Source organism: Cupressus sempervirens, chromosome 10 (assembly GCF_028749045.1).
Source record: "Cupressus sempervirens isolate cs-2001-9-10 chromosome 10, ASM2874904v1, whole genome shotgun sequence".
Lineage (NCBI taxonomy): Eukaryota > Viridiplantae > Streptophyta > Pinopsida > Cupressales > Cupressaceae > Cupressus > Cupressus sempervirens.
In genome coordinates, this window is record NC_143127.1 from 452,250,100 (window position 1) to 452,267,707 (window position 17,608).

At 28.7% G+C, this 17,608-nt stretch overlaps 1 protein-coding gene and 2 non-coding genes across 9 annotated transcripts in view; 1 reads left to right on the forward strand and 2 right to left on the reverse strand.

The window, feature by feature from the left end:
- RH1 (RNA helicase 1) overlaps positions 1-1,630 on the reverse strand; it is a 124,027-nt gene extending 122,397 nt beyond the window's left edge. The window contains exons 1-2 of one of the 7 annotated variants that reach the window (XM_089804752.1): positions 1,496-1,630; positions 905-1,026 (exon numbers count right to left, since the gene is read on the reverse strand). In XM_089804752.1, the coding sequence (XP_089660878.1) occupies positions 905-1,017 (113 nt within the window). In that variant the 5' untranslated portion in view covers positions 1,018-1,026; positions 1,496-1,630. Of the gene's footprint in view, positions 1-904; positions 1,027-1,117; positions 1,256-1,413 lie in introns of those variants that run through there. The other 6 variants (XM_089804758.1, XM_089804754.1, XM_089804755.1 and 3 more) reach the window with 6 other exon arrangements.
- Positions 1,631-9,565: 7,935 nt separating this feature from the next.
- TRNAF-GAA (transfer RNA phenylalanine (anticodon GAA)) lies at positions 9,566-9,638 on the reverse strand. The gene has a single exon. It is a non-coding gene; the product is annotated as a tRNA-Phe (tRNA).
- A 221-nt stretch (positions 9,639-9,859) lies between these two features.
- Positions 9,860-9,982, forward strand: LOC149534644 (U5 spliceosomal RNA). The gene has a single exon (XR_016358211.1). It is a non-coding gene; the product is annotated as a U5 spliceosomal RNA (small nuclear RNA).
- Positions 9,983-17,608: the final 7,626 nt, after the last annotated feature.

Consider the following 17,608-nt stretch of genomic DNA (forward strand, 5'->3'; position numbering starts at 1 on the left):
AGAACGGAGAGAGAGCTGTTTGCTAGTGAGTTTTAGAGAGGCCAAAAAAGGCCATTTGTAAATTTTGTGTTCTGCAAATTTTTCATTTTGGTGCAATTAGTGTCATTTTTCAGTGATTTTTTGTGAATTCATAGCAGGCGGAGTTTGGCCCTGCACCACAGAATTGCTTGACCAAGGCAATAGACATGGAGCTAAAACATAAGGCTAGGGACAAATTACATGGACATATGAGATGAGATCAAATGAAATACAAATGTGGCCAATAAGATGATCTCTGGTCAGGTGTCAACAAGGTCTCCATTTAATCCTCCTTTAAAACAGCTATGCACGTTTCAAAAGCATCAAAGGCTTCTGGTTTAGTTGGCACTATCCATTTCTAAGCAAAATCATGGGCATAGAAATGGATAGCTTGCTTCACTCAGAAACAAAGCTAAAATAGTGGGCGATGAGTACTAACTGAATCAATCAGTACTTGAAAACTCCAGTCCTAATAAAGTTATTCATAACTTCAATTTGTGTGAAGAACTCACCTAGTTGAATTACAAAAAGACGAATTGTCATGCTTATCGACACAGATTTAATCTTAGAAGAAATATTAAACAAAAAATCTCTCGCCAAATATTTTTATTAAAAAAAATATTCTTGATATTTTGAGAGTGCGCTTGCATGGTTGGGGTACCCAGACACTAACACTGAATGATTATGTTAAAAAAAAAAAAATTACAGTTTAATATATTCAATTCTCAAAATAAATGGAAACATGATTTTTGGTAATAACCAATCATCAATATATCCTTCCAATGAGATAGCAACACGCCATTCAATATTATATTGAAGTGCACAAAAAATTAGTATTACCAAAGGTAAGGACGTGAAACTCAAATAATTGAAAACATGATCATACCGAGGGTCCAGGCAAGGGACTAGCTCTATTGGTGATTCTTCACATAAATCAACCTCCACCGGCTGTCGCATCCATGGCAGTACTGGTTCACTCTTTTGTTCCGGCTCCACCATTATAGTTTTCTGCAACCACCATCAGTATTTGCCTTTTTGAATTAGAGAGCATATTCGTGCCACGAACTTACTCTTCTTCTTTTTTAAATTTTATACTTACAACTCAAAAATTCAATTAATTGCAGATAAACCAAGAAACTGCGTTTCATATAGATGGTACTGAATGAAAGTTACAGTTGCACATCCAAGGGCATATCTGTCGAACTAGTATAATTGATGCACGGATTAAATGATTCACGTTACTTTGCATATCAAACAATTAAGAATCGTTTTTTTTAACTCTTTGCAACCTAAAGTTCAAATGAATGTGAATATATTCCTATTGCTACAGATCATTTCCTACACTAAGGCGTACAGAAACATATAGAGAGAGAGAGAGAGAGATGCAGGTCACACTACTAAATCGTAAAACAGCTACCGTTCGAGTTGATGCCAAGATTAGAAATAAAAAATTTACGGTTGTTACAGAATGCCTTACTCGCTTACTACTGCTCAAAAACTTTGTATTGCTGCAGTGACGATGACACAGTCGCTCCGAAACGTCAGAATAATTTTAATTTTTGAGTGTTTTTAATGATTGCAGTTTGCTTGTTTTTCCCGTTTAGGTTTTGCCACATTTTGAATTTTGATTGTACATATCTACTAGCTTATATATATTTTATATATATAAAATAAGCTGAGACATATCCTTCTAATGCGCTTAGTCAGATTATGAAAATAGACAAAGCTAGTAGTAGTCACGATGCAGAATGAAAGACACTATTATTGTTATTCTACAAGAGTAAATTATAGTTATTAAAAATATGATATTTTATATATTCACTTCAAAAATATATTTAATCCAATAGATTCTCTTTGAAAATAAAGAATGTATTACCACATGTATAATAATTAATAAAATTAAAATATTCTTTAAGTAATTAAAATTAAATTTAGAATTGAAATCTCTCTCTCTCTCTCCTTCTCCTATTTCCCACCACCTCTTACCTTTCTCCTACTCTTTCTCATAGATGCCCTCTCTCTCTCTCTCTCACGCACGCGCGTGCACACACACACATCTCCTTATCACTCATTATTTCTCTCTCAAATGCATGTCTCCTGCCTTATATCCTCTTATCTCACTTTCTCTCATGCATGTCTCTTCCCTCATATCACTTTATCTCTCAATTTTTCTCTCTATGTCTACCTCATGTTTCTCACACTTCCCTCTCCCCCTCTAATGTTTTCTACATTTATTACTACCTACTTTTTTGTCTCCTATATATTTATCTCTCGCCCTCTCTCATAGTGTCTACTTCATGTGTCACCATTTTTCCCTTGTCTCACTCCCTCTCACATGTCACAGGGTCATTTTCAAAATTGATTACATGTATATGCTTTGAATTTATTTATAAAACTTAATTTTATTTGTAAACTCAAATTTTATTTCAAAGCATTCCCTTAACATTCAAAATTTAACTTTACTTCTAGAACTTCGTTTAAGTTTATCTTTGCAAGTTTGACTACATTCTAAGGTTTGTCCAAATTTATAAATTTCAACCTTAGTTATAATTTTTTATGTAATATCTAACTCTTTTTTCCAATTTTTTAAAATAATTAAATATTTATAGAAAACTAAATCTTAAAGTTTAAAAATTAATTGATTATATTACCAATTAAGTGGTGTCTATGATTAACTTAAACTAATAAATAAATTATGTCCACTTCAACATACTAAAAGATCTTGTATGCAAAGATTTCTAAAATAAAATAATATAATTTTTTATAATTTATAACTTAGAAACTATTCCACAAAAAAATATTTTACAAATTATTATCAAAATTGAACATTTGAAAATTCTTGACAATTATCTAACAATGCTTGGTTTAGTTTAGAATGTAATCATTATAATCATGTCAGCTTCTATTAAAAAAAACTCTTATAAATTCTAATTCTAATAGTTTAGATGCCTATAGTTAAAGATATCTATGGTTAATTGACCCTGAGTTGGATGTTTGATAAATATCTAAAATTTTAATTAAAATTTTGTATAATAAATATAAAATTCATAATCAAGATATCCAATTTAATTTTTTTTATTAATTAGGTGATATTAATATTAGTATTAGGGTTGACTTATAGTTTAAGATATACATGGTCTATAAAAAATAAAATTATAATATATATAATATTGTAATAAAAATATGTGTTAGTTAATAGGTTAGAAACTACTAAACATTCAAAAAAAAATTACAATGAAGGTGAATTTTTTAGCCCTAAATCAAATATTTTAATATTTATTGATCACAAAAAATGAGATTATTCTTACAGATAAAAATATCTTTTGATATGAAACAATGGGGAAAAAAACATATAAAAGAGTTGTTTGCCAATGGCCAATTTCTTCTCTTTGGATTTTTTTCCTTTATTTTTCTTAAAAATCAAGTTGTAAAATTATTGCAATTTATTCTTTTATTTAGTTTCTTCATGTACTTTCTAATTTTCAAACAATTTTTATTTTATAATTTAAAAAATCTTAATTTTTCTTTCTAAATTGAATGTTTTATTGGATTGTTGAGATATGTTTGTATTATATTTTTTCAAAAATCAACTAAAAAATGAAAATAATGCATTGTATTTAGTATTGAAAGTCAAATTTTATGATTCTTATAAGTAAGTTTCTAAATTAAATTTGATTCTATTACGACTCTCTCACCTGCTCTGATTTGTACCTCCACATACCCTTCTACCCTTATGCCACTTATGATAGTTACATAAAAAATTCTTTAAAATAATAACTAATTCATTGTTTTTAAAGAAATAATAGGATGATTTGTTATCATGCTCTTGTCATATATGAGGTGATTTTTATTTTTGTTACCAGTTGTACATTAATTGTAGTTGGAAGCACATTAATTTAATGAATTAATAATAATAAGAGAAAAGACAAAATTTCCTTTTTTAATATCTAATTAAAGAAACATTCTAATTCAAAAATAATTGTGCTAAGTATAATGCTTCAGAAAAAGAAAAGGTTACCTTGAAATTACAAGATTATCTCTCTTTCAAACCAAATTGGAATGTAAGAATGATTTGCCAATGCAAAAAACTGCAAGTCCTAAATTGAAGGCCTTCTTGCACAAATCACAAATACACACCCACAAAATTTAATTGCAAATGAAAAAATTAGAGATAACTTAGCCTCAATATTACAAAATGCTCGTAGATGAAGAGGTGTGGATAAAAATCTCTTTTGGCTCTATAAATGAGCTTTCTCAAACAAATGTAGATGAAAATTCAAGCTATCTGATGATTTTGTTTTTCACTTGATCTCAAAGATTGGAGTATCTTTTTGCATTGATGAGCTTTTTGTTTTAGATTCAAATTTGAATACATGTTCCTTGTAACATTTTGGATTCCTACAATTTATAATAACTTTAGGTTAGCAATTTCTTCAAGATTTATAGAGGGTTGTAACTTGTCAATTCCTTGGGCGACTTTGATCTCCCTTGTAGATACACAAGCCTTTGCCATTGGAATCCCATCAAATGCCAAGGAAGCCTCTATTTAAAATTCAAGGAGTAAATTAGCCAAATGCAACCAATTTCCTACCATAGATCATTATAAAATTTGCAACATTTCCATATTAAGATATACTAAGTGATAATTGTCTTGCCATCTAACTGAGAAAAAGCACTCCATAATCATAATTATCAGGCTTGTGACACCTCTGAATTATGAACTCTTATGGCAATGAGTGTCAATTTCAGCATATCAACCTTCATAATTGAAACATACCTCGTTTGTGTTTTGTTATAGATCTATTCCTCACTCACTTGAAAATCTGAGAAACCTGCATCTCAAGGATGAGATTCACCATCTTATGAAAATAAAAGATACATGCAAAGGACAAACCAAGGAAATTCAATGCATCTTCACACTCTTCCAATTAAGTGTAGCATAGAAAAAATAATTGAAGATAAATATTTATTCAGAGTTTCTTTGGGAGAAAAACCATACAGCAAGCAAACTCAAGCAAAATCAACTTATGCAATAGCTTCGATATCAGGAATCAATGATTAGAATACAAAAGAATTTGTTTGGTCAAGAAAGAAAAAGAAACATGCAATAAATGATAGTATGTAACTAATCCACCGCCTCTCCATCGTATCCGTAATTGTTGTCAATCTGCCAGCTCACCATTCTACCAACTCAACACATCATAAACATTCAAACAAACATCAAATTTTATTAAAATAGGCAAATGTTTACATTGATGAATGCTTCCACTATAGAAAGCCTCTCGGCTTAATCAAAAGCAAAATGTAATGTAGATGCACCGAGGTATTTAGTAGGGATGTACTATATATGTACTAATTTTATAATGTAATATATATGTACTAATTTTCATTTAGTATATGTAATTCATTTCAATGAAATTTTATAATTTTAAAATATATTTTGAATTGTAAATATGTTAAGTTTTTAGAAAGGAAATGAAAATCATACATACATACATACATACATACATACATACATACATACATACATATATATATATATATGTTGTTATTTGTAACAAGTGTTATGAAATGGCTTAGTATTTCTCTATTAGTTATAATTTTATATGTAAATTAAATTATATATTTATTATAAGTTTGACTTGTCATAGGAGTTAAGAAAAAATTAACATAATTATTAGACTAACATAATCTAAAACTACCCCATTAAAAACGTAGAGTGTAGGGTTGACCATATAAAGCTACCATCCCTAGAGCTTAACTAAACAATTTCTCGTCATCTAAGATAATATTTTTTTAGAGACAGGTAGTTGATGAGTCAATTATAGCCCTGAAGGAGTCGGTTCTTACTTGTCTGAAATAAAGTTAAATGAAATTCTAAACATGGATTTCTTTGAACTTCCAGTGTTCATTGATGACAGAGAGGACATGCATATTATCTAAGTAAAAAAATGATAAATTTTGTTAAATTTCATAGTTGCAATAGTTGTGGTAGGCATTTATGGAAACTATGGAAGCATGGATAATGTACATGACTTGTTTGATATAATGATGTAGCCTGAGTTGGCCTAGTGGGGGATAACTTGTACTCTTGAAAGAGAGGTCACAAGTTCAAATCCTATTGGTGGGTAGGGTATGTAGGCCTCATTTGTAGTGTAGTTAGGTACCTCTCGAAAAGGAGCACGAGGTAGTCTCATATAACTGTCACCATATGTCAACCCAAAAAATATGGCTGGTGTAGTGGACTATAAAAGCCCCTTTCCTTTCCTAATACCTCAAAGAAATGTAATATCATGATGGAGTTATTGGAAAGCATCAAAAAATACGAAGGGAATACAATTGGTAGGGTAAAGCCAAATTCCACAACTTTTGCTTGCATACTTCATGCTTGTAACAAAAAGGGACCTTTGTACTATCAAAAAATATTTTAATCATTGGTTACAATCAACCCTTTTACTCTAATTCCAGGCCAAACTAATAAATGGGTAAGGTTATGGCTATATCACTAAAAGATGTGTGTATAGTTATGGGTATGCACTGTATTCCATTAAAATGTTTTTTTTTTTCACTATTGCTTTTATTTTCTTGTGATGTAATTGTTTCCTCTCAAATTGGTAAGTTGTTTATCTACGTTGTTGCATTAATTGACATAAATATCTTCACAAAGCTTTTAGACATTCTCCAAGTTAAAAATTAACAATTTGGTTATTTGTGAATCTAAATAAGTAAGATTGAATTTAAGCTTATGACTTGATTGTGTTAATTTCTTTTATTTACAACAATTTCATTTTCTTCTTTTAAAAAGTTTTTTTGGTCATGAATAATGAAAAGGGGAGGGAGTGGACAATCAACTTAAACTCATTTTTTAGTTCAAAAAAGTACAAATAGAAATGTCAGCTAGTGGGTATAGGGCAACTTATATGCACCCGTATGCAATGTTAGTAATCTAAGTTCATTATATTTTCATTGCAAAAAGATGCATATAAGTTGCACCATACATGACGTCAAAATGTCATGCTAACCATTCTAGAGTAAATGAATATAATTTTTTTGATAGTACATGTATATCCCTACCAAGTATAATCAATGTATTTTTATATTCATATAAATTTGTATTTTACCAAATGATTCAATAGTTAATTTTTACTAACTATTTGAATCTTTTTAAGCAATTGTATAACTAGGGGACACTACCCAGTAGTCGCACATGCTCCAATGACTGCTACATCTACCATTATAGATTTCCCCCAATTACCACTTATAAAAAGCAAGCCCCAAAAAATGATAGCACATGTAGTAATAGTTGATCACACATGTACTAATAGTTGATCATTTGTTTTATTTTCTTGGTTGTTGATTGATTCATTTGTAGAAAAATTACTATTTTTTTGGTGAGGGACTATTGGGGGGTGATCATAACAGGTCCTCAGTGAACATTTTAAAATGGTGCTTTTAGACTAACTCACACTTGACGAATTCTGCAAAGAGCTCTATAAATGCAAAAAAGTCGAAAGGTTAACTTTAAGCTCTTCACTGACCTATGGAGGTTCACCAAAAAATTGACAAATTTTGACGTATGAGTTAGAAATTGTAGGTGTACAAAGTAAGGTTGTCTCCTGTATTCTTATCTCTATTTTCTTTTGGTGCCAATTGTGTTTTATCTACTATTGTTTAAAAGGAAAGGCATTGACATGGTTATTTCAATTATAGGAGTTTATTTATAACTTTCATTGTTTTTTATATTAAATCTTAGCTACTATTTAAAGTACTTCGAGGCTATTGAAGTTCACAATTCTGAGAATTTACCTTGGGTATTTTTAGGTCATTGTTCATAGGTGTAATAGGACATTTTTTCCACCAATCTTAATTTTGTTGAATCATTGATTGTGCCTTATGCTACAAATTACTTTTCCATATATTGGACCACTAAATGGACTTCTAGTATACACATAGTCAAATTAATATTATGCTTTGTTGTAGTTTAGGTTTATCTCATAATTATTTAAAGAATGATATATTATTATTATTCATTTTTTTTTATTTCATTGATTGTTTTAGTTGAATTTTAAATTTATCATAAATATTACAAAAGTTGGTAACCTAAGTCAAAATTTACAAAGAATATAAGTTACTATAATTAAATTTACGTAAATATTAAAGTATCATGTTGTTAGAATTAAATATTGTCTTTATTATTACATTGAATAATCAAAGTTTTTAATATTCTATCTAACTCTTTTGTCAAAAACATAAAATATAAAACATTTTATGAAATTAAAATATTATGTCTTTATTATTACATTGAAGATTTTGATTTGTTATTCAATTCATTTGTTTAAAGCACATAAAAAAATGATTCTCCACATTATATCATGTGATGATTATAAGCACTCTCTCCTTGTGTTGTTTTCCTCTTGTTCCATTGAGCCTTCCCTAAGAACCCAAGATGAGTGTCTCGTGTCTCCCTTCTCAATTATGTCCTGATTTACCCAATGGTAGTTGCTCCTAAGTCCCATAGTGGCATGAGCATGAGCTATAGGCATTTCACAAACTCCAAGGCCTAATGTTGTATATAAGAACCACCAATGTTGGTAGGGTAGAATAGTAGGGCCTAACATTCACAATGATATCTAGAGTCAAGTCGTTAAATGACCTCTACATTCTCTTGACATTTGCCAACAACAAATACTTCAAAATGCAAAACAATCCATATACAATTATTAGAATAACAATAGAAGCTCACCTAGAACAACTCACATTGTGAAAAAACAACGTATGCAACTCTCTTCTATATCTCTTGAATATTTTCCTAACTCAATCTTTATGTAATATTGCTAGAAATATGTTTTATTGCAACAACATGTCTCATCTATTACAACAACCCATATGATTTATATCAAAATTAAAAAAATTCTCTTTTGTAGAGGATCTAGGGTGCATATTAAAATACAAAATCTATAGGGCTCCGGTAGACAATATGAACACAATATTTTACTTATATTCTTTATATCTCAAAGGCAAATAGGTACTATGAATCCCAAAACCCTAACAGGCATTGGACCCCTCAGAAGTGTGTTAGATCATAGAAGAAGTGAGACTACCTTTTATTAAATATCAATGGAATTCAAGATTGCTAAGCTTATCAAGACGCAACATAACAAGGGCAATTATACCATTTTACATGCTACTACCAGTAGAAACCAACAATTAGGTAGCCTTCTCGTGGACAAAGCTTCTTGCAAGTCTTAAAGAGAATAATCAGGGCATTTTGAATTGGTCGATAACATAAAATAATCCTCTGATTTGTTTGGTGGAAACATCAGCCCAAAGTGGAGTTGGGCAAATTGCCGTATAGAGACCACGCGAAAAAAAAAAGCATTTTTAGCAAATAGGCGCGTCAAAGAATTAATTCACAAAATAATATTGTTGTAATTTCGTCTGAAAAAAGAACGCATTGAAAAGCCACTCTGTCATATGGAAAAACAATACCAATTTATTTTTGGTGTAGAAATCAGAACAAAGCATAATTGGACGACATTGCATTATGTGTGGTGAACGTGGATCAAACATGTGACCTTCAGATCTTCAGTCTGACGCTCTCCCAACTGAGCTATCCCCGCATTGTTGGAAGTTATTATTTCCAACATCCTAGATCCTCTTCTTGAAATTTGTAGGTATTAATCCCACATTCCTAAGAAGATCCAGCCGAACAGAGATGGTGTAAATTTTTATTTCCAACAGACTACGATCCTCTTCTTGAAATTTGTAGTTATTGTAGTTATTAATCCAACCGAGTAGAGATGGTGTAAAAAGTAGCATTCATATGCTTCACTGTTCACGGAGTCGCATGGTGAAGAGAAAGCGAACTATACTTTCGCCTTTTACTAAAGAATACAGTGTGCGTGTTTGCCACTCTAAGCAGCATACGCCTATTTTGGAGGCTCCCTTTCCTACTAGAGGAGGCCCATAACACCAACACCAAATATAATCTAGACTTAAGGTTAGGAGGTGATGATTTGTATATGGACTAAAGGTTGTGAGGCAATAATTTGTTTTTATATATTAGTCCCATCTATAGTCTATATAGGCGGAGACTTATGTTTTCATCTCATTTTCTACAATTAGTTTGACCACCTTGTAAAAAAATTATATTATATTTATAATATTTTACAATTATCTTATTTTTATTTTTATTTTTGAAAAACTATTTCTTATTTATGATTGGTTTATCATATTTTTGCTAGTGATTTTTTTCATTTTTCTTCTAAATTTTTTAAAATATTCTAATATTACACTTTAAATATTCTCTCATAACTCTCAAGTAAAAGTATAAGTTGATGTCAAAATTTTACTTTTTATAAAAGTTGATATTAATATTTATATAATTCAACATATAATTATATTTACATGATTAAATATTATAAATTACAATAAAATTACATTTTACAAAATCAATATTTTATTTCTTTACAAAATATTTATTGATAATATATCTAAACTTTACATATTCTCACATAACTCTTGATGTAAAAAATTTACTTTTTTATAAAAGTTTATATATATATATATATATATATATATATATCACATTAAAATTATTTTTGACAAAATCAACATTTTATTTCTTTACAAAATATTTATTAATAATATATCTAAACTTTAGTTTATATACAATAATTATCTATAATATATATATATATATATATAATTTATTAACTTGTAATAAAATAATATTTTAAATATTATTTATTATCATTATTATTTATAAAATTCACAATACTAATTTATTGCAAATTTATTTAATCAAAGTCATCAATGTATATTTCATTTCAATCTTAACTCATTTTTACATTAGGTGGGACTCCAGTTGTATCACAACTCTTGTTTATTTATTTATTAACTTGCAATTGTGCATCAACAATGGTAGTCTTGATAGTCGTGACAAGGAAAACTAAATTAAAATGTGATAAAGTTTCAAGATATTATCTTACATTGGTTATTACTATATATTCCACTTGTGATAATGAATTTGTTTCTCAAGAATCAAATATCAAATGATAAACACATAATTACGAGATAAATTATTCTATGTTTAATTTAAGAATTTATAATACGTAAAAATAATAGAGTTACACAGGATGATGATCTTAAAATTAAAGTTTTTAAAATAGAAAATCATTTCAAGGAAAACTAATTAGAAATAATTTTGTTGATTAATAATACTAACCATATATACACGTTTGGTATTCTATGTTCAACTTTCTTTTCTTTTTGGATCCCAATATTATTGGAATTCTAGGGATTCTCCCTAAATTTCCTCGCTCTCGTAGTGTTTTTTATTATTAATATTAAGGTTAATTATTATTATGTGTTAATCGTGAGTAGACTCGAACTCAAGACCTCCCCGATGAGAGGCTCGCAATTTACCAATGCATTGTAGGCTATTGCCTTAATTATTACAATAAATATAGAATGAGAAGTTCTTATATAATTTATTTGTAAATTTACAATGTATACAATATACAACCTTTATATTCTTAAGATTAGCATTTTCTTTATATGTTGTTGCAATTTTCTTCCCCTACAACAAGTTCACATTAGCTCTTTAGTTTTCAAGGAGTAACTTACAAAATATTTAAAGAGCATCCACACTTGTACTCATAAAACACAAATAATATCGATATAAATATGAATTGTAAATGTGTTACTTTTTTAGAAAGGAAATTATATATATATAGTTTTATTTTTTAAATATGTAATTAATATTGTTAATTGTCACAAGTGTCATAAAATGGTTTAGTACTTGTCTCTTAGTTTTAATTTTATATGTAAATATAATTAAATATAAAATGATTATAAATTTAATAAATTTAATTTTAATTATATATATATTTTAATTATAATATAATAATATTTTTATACTTAAAATTAAAATGTAAACTTATTTTGATAAGTTAATTCTAATGATAATTATTTAAAAAAATATTAAAAATAATAATAATATGTTGGAACAATTTAATTCAAGAATATTTTGATATAATAATAATGTAAAGTTTTAAGTTGAACTGGTTAGAAATAAAAATAGATAATAAAAAATAAAATTAACACTATGATAATTAGCACTATTCATAAATATCGATTAGAAATTTAGAGGGACATAGTGCTTGCGAAAAATATGTGTATAAGACCTCAATATTCAAATAACTCTTAATTAGTTTCATTGATTTGTAAATGAAAGAAATGAGAGTCATATATGTATATGTTTAATGAAAATTATACTATTAAAAACTACTTTGAATTCCAAATATCTTTATTTTAAATAAATGAAATCATGTGTGTATATATTCTAAAACTTTCTAATTTTCTAATTTCATTTTAAAATGTTCAACATATAATCTTGTTTATAATTATATAATCTTTTGTAAAAACATTAAACTAGCATATTTATAATAAACATCATAAAAGTATATATTAATATTAATTGATAATTACTAATTATTCTTATTAAATATTAGAGTCTCTCAAACAAGGCAAGAATATTTGCATCTTAGAGTGTTTGGTTACTATTATTATTATTACTATGAGATGAAGGGAGTTCTCCTTCCTCACAAGATTTTGAAAATGGTTCATCATTTCACCCTTAGCTATTAAGAATATCAACAAGTTCATGAGAGAGATAGACAAGGAAACAATTGCTAATGTTGTACTTGATTTAGAGGATGGAAAGCTCGTTAGTGTATACACCTAAAAATGGTCAACAACATAATTAATTAAATTCAAGTAATTTAATTAAGCCGAGAGGCTTCTTACAATTGCACGAGGATGAGCCATCTGTGTACATAAAAATAACTGCTTAACTTTCAGATCAAACTCAAATCTTCATCGTCCAATATATAAGTATCCAAGAAAGCTAACTATTTCAATTTTACATTATAATGAAATGTATAGCATAGCTTGTCAATGAAAAAGCTAGCTTGTTACACACCTACAAATTAATTTCTATGCAAAGACAGTTTGAGATGGCATGGAGAGAATAGATGATTACAATTCCAAATCTATGTTTTTTCCTGAAATATGCATAGTTTTGAGGTATGTAGTTTGTAATTTCTCAATGATTTTTAAATCTGAAAAATTGTAAGGGGATAGATCAAATTTTAATGTATTTTATTTTGAGGTATGTAGTTTGCAATTGTTCGATGATTTTTAAATCTAAAAAACTATAAGGGGATAGATCAAATTTTAATGTATTTTATTTCATTTTATAATATATTATTATATGTTAGAAAAATTATTGTTGTTATGAGGAGGATGCGAAGAACAAAGCTTTGACTTGAGTATTTTGTTATCATCCTTCAAAAAGTAATATGTTTTTATTGTATTTGATAATTAAGTATTTATTTAAATTATTAAATATGATCATTGGGCTCTATTCAAATGAAAATATCAAGTGCGTTAAAATTTAATGAATACAAACTTTAAAAGTAGACCCAAGCTACAAAAGGATTCAACACCAAAGTTATTGTTTGAATCATAAATAAAAGTGATTAAGATATGAGACATTCTCAAAGGTTACAACCATAGTAATAACAAAAGTTCCAATAAACATGTTCTGTTTGAAAATAGTTTGCACAAAAGAGCATTGTTGATAAATAAATGTAATGTAGTCTAAATAACCTAAGTTCAATAAATAAATGTGTGATGAGAGTTTTTATTCTATATTCTTTCAAATGGAATATTGTAATGAATTAGGGTTTTATATATGTGTAAAACAATTTGGCAAATATATTGGATTTAATATGCTATGTTTTCACATTTGAAATGAGAAAGTAACTTGTTCTTTTCAAATCCTCTTTTCCATCTTATATGACCTTGGTGATTTCTTTTATTATAAATAGACTATTACTTAATGCAATAGATGTGATGTACTCTTGATGGAAATGACAAAATTGTTTAAACGTTTCAAAATAAATGTTTTATTTTTAAATTTAAAGTTTTCTATTTATTTTTCTTCAATTAGATTTACTTATTTAATTATTTTTTAAGATAGGGAAAAATTATAAATTTATTTATTGAAGTATTCAAATTTGGAAAGGGGAGAATTGGGTATTTGTAGATAAGAACTTATTGTGAAGAAGATATATATTTTTAATCTAGCTTAGTTAGAGCTATGCTTGATTTAGGGATAATGTTCGTTAATAATTTCTAATAGGGAGTAAGTGCATGAGCAAGGATTCTATTAGCTTCCTATAGAAATTTTTTAGGTTCCCTTCTTTAACTATTAGCTTTCTATTAAATTTGATATTTATATATTTTTTTACTACTGCATATACTCTCTTTCTTTGTGTAATGCCCCGCCAAGGGATCCAAAGAATTAACCTAAAATTTTCACTAAGTTTAGTAGCTTTTTTTCTTTTTTCATGAAAGTAAATACCACATATAACTTCTGCACAATAACGGAAGCAATAGTAATGTCCATCTAAAAGTAAGCATAACATATATAATCAGATTACATTCTTTAAGATCCCTTAACGTTGGATTACATCTAGAAACATTTAGCATACATGAATCCATCTAGTACAACATCCACATGAAATAATAATGATAAGTCCAATGTTTATACATTACATTTCAAATACTCAATCATCCACTATACATGTCACAGGGTATGACAAGCTCAAAAGAATATACATACATAGAATAAGGTACATCATCCTATTCTAATCCATGATACATCAAAGTAAAGATAATCACATGATACACATGATACATCATCATAGAAGACAAATACATCCATCATAAAGATCAACATAATAAACTAAGTGCACGGTTCCTCCCAACTGTTAATAGCATCATTAGACCATCGTGGATCCTAGCCATCCCTCCGTGCGTAACATTCCAAATCACTGAAGAGATCATCAGTACTAACATAGTAGGAATGTCACTCCTAACATATATAACATCATATGTAGAAAGTAATCTAACATGCAAATATAAGCATAAGATAACATCATCTAACATATGCTAATCATCAATGAAAAGGATACATTTCCACCATTATGAAGGACGCATCAGCCACGATGTCTCAATGAATCTCAAATTATAAGAGTGGAAAATACACTACCACCCGACCGTGTGGTACCTAAGTGGTCCACTCCCACCGTGCTGAGGAGATAATCTCAAGTCCCAAACAGGCTAACAAAATCACATAGCACAAATCTCTATAAGTCCAGGAATCCTAAAAGTATACTAACTCAAAGGTTCCAAACACAAAATCTGACATCTAATCCCCAGAGGCACACAATGACATGTAGGAACCTACTATGCAAGCGGGAACGTGTCATTGCATTTATCACATACAAGTTACCCTGGCAGTTAGCTAAATTCCACAGGTCCATACTGATCTCATGCGGCCACAAGTATCCTCTCATACTGACAAGGCATACTACGGAATGCAAGGTCACAACCACGCGTTCTCACTACTCCCATCCTAGCCTGTACAAGCACTCAAGGCATGGGCGAGAACAAAACACTTATCTTTTTAGGTTCATTCAGTTAGTATTAGGTGTGAATGTTATCACTTATTATTCTAACTTACAATGAGTTACCCTATCAGCCTCTTAGGGCCTCGGCCCCCATTGCAAGCCACTTCCCATCACTACATGCAGATATCCTACCCTAATGCTCATGGAATCATAAATCTCAAAATCACAAAAGATAATTCATAATAAAATCATCAAATATGCATAAAAACATCAAATCTCCATGCAAGCTTATAACTCTAATTCACTTTTTATATAATTTCTATTTAAATATTTATAACTTTCATTTTAATTCTTATAACTTTTATTATTATTTATTTATTAATTTATTATTATTTTATTATTATTAATTTTAAATTTTCTAATTTTCTTTTATTTATTTATTTTTCTTCAATTAATCCCCATTTAATTAATTATAATCAAAATATCAAATAACATGATATTTTATATTAATTTTCTCAAATAATTAATTTATTGATTAAATCTATTTATTAAGACTTAATTAATAGAAAATTCACCATAGACCTCCAAGATAAAATATGAAAAGTCATCATAGAGCAAATCACACAAACTCAGTCTAAAGGGTTAAAAATCACGAATTATGTCATCCGACACATTCGGTGGGTAAAATATCCAGATACTTGTCCTACCTCACTAGGACAATTGGCTTAAAGGTTTGGGATTTGGAATTGAGAATTTATCTCCCTTCTCTTATCATTGAGATAGTATAATAGGGTACGTTCATCCTAGCAATTCAGGGAAGTCGATACCCGGTACCTGCAACTTGCAGAAAAACCATGCATGTACATACAATATATAATGCTAAGCTAAATAGACAATGGCAAGAAGTGGTGCATAGTGTAGATCCCGACTAAGCAAGTGACTACAACTCCCTTCCTTAACCATATTAGAAATGCCATACAATAAGAAAACACACACACCATACACATGCAAGTATGGGGTAAGTATCCATAATAAAACACATGAGATAATAACCATCAACTAATCATCAACAATAACTGAAAACAATATAATGATCATCATGTATGCATGAAATATAAAGTCTAAATGATCTCATCACATAACCTCTGAATCCATAACATAATGTTTGATAGTCTCAAAACAATTCCACTAATCCATCAACATAAAACTAGTCCATCATAGTCTGATAATAATAGCAACAATATGTCCAGAAAAGATGTGAACGAGGGTAGGCACTACACTTTGTGAATAGAGAAGTAAAAAACAAGAGTCGTAAATGCTCCATAAACTCAAAAATAAATGTGTGCAAACTCATGCAAACCTAAAATGGGTTATTGTTGTGATAAGGCATTGATCATTATAGTGAATCTTTACAACTTCATAGATTGTTCTCAATGTTGTAGTCTTTGGTCTTTCTTTTTAAAGGAACTAAGAATGTAGATTTATCTTTTCAAAATGATTTTATTTAAGATATATTAAATTGAATGAATAGTGCTATATAACTCCATTATCAAAAAACTTTTTATAATGACATTTTCCACAGATATGTAATAACATCCTTGACAATGTACTTTAATGTTTTACTTTTAGGGTTGTAAAAAAATTCACTTATACATCTATTTAAGAATATCAATGTGTACAATTATTTTTGCTTAATTATCAAATAATATGTAAAATTATTTTTCCATTTTATTTCAAAGAAAAAATGAAAGATAAAAGGCTTCACTCATTATAGAAGAGAATCAAATGGTTGTGAACACTATGAATTCTAGTGCTTCTGTAATTCTTCACGTACTTTGTAGACACCTTGATTTACTTTTACCGTAATGTGTTCATCTCAAGACTGTAATGTCCCCAATTTTATTAAATAATAATATTTTGTTATGTGGCTGAGAATCAACCTGTAGCCTACAGATATAGAGATAACATTCTATTGGTACATAGGAAATTAAGATGGAGAGTTCACATTATTTACACAAGTCTTGATGTGAGTGTTCTTTTCAAAATAAATATTAGATGATTATACCAAGTTAAATGTATTAAGTATGGAGTTGTGCAAACTTTTTAAC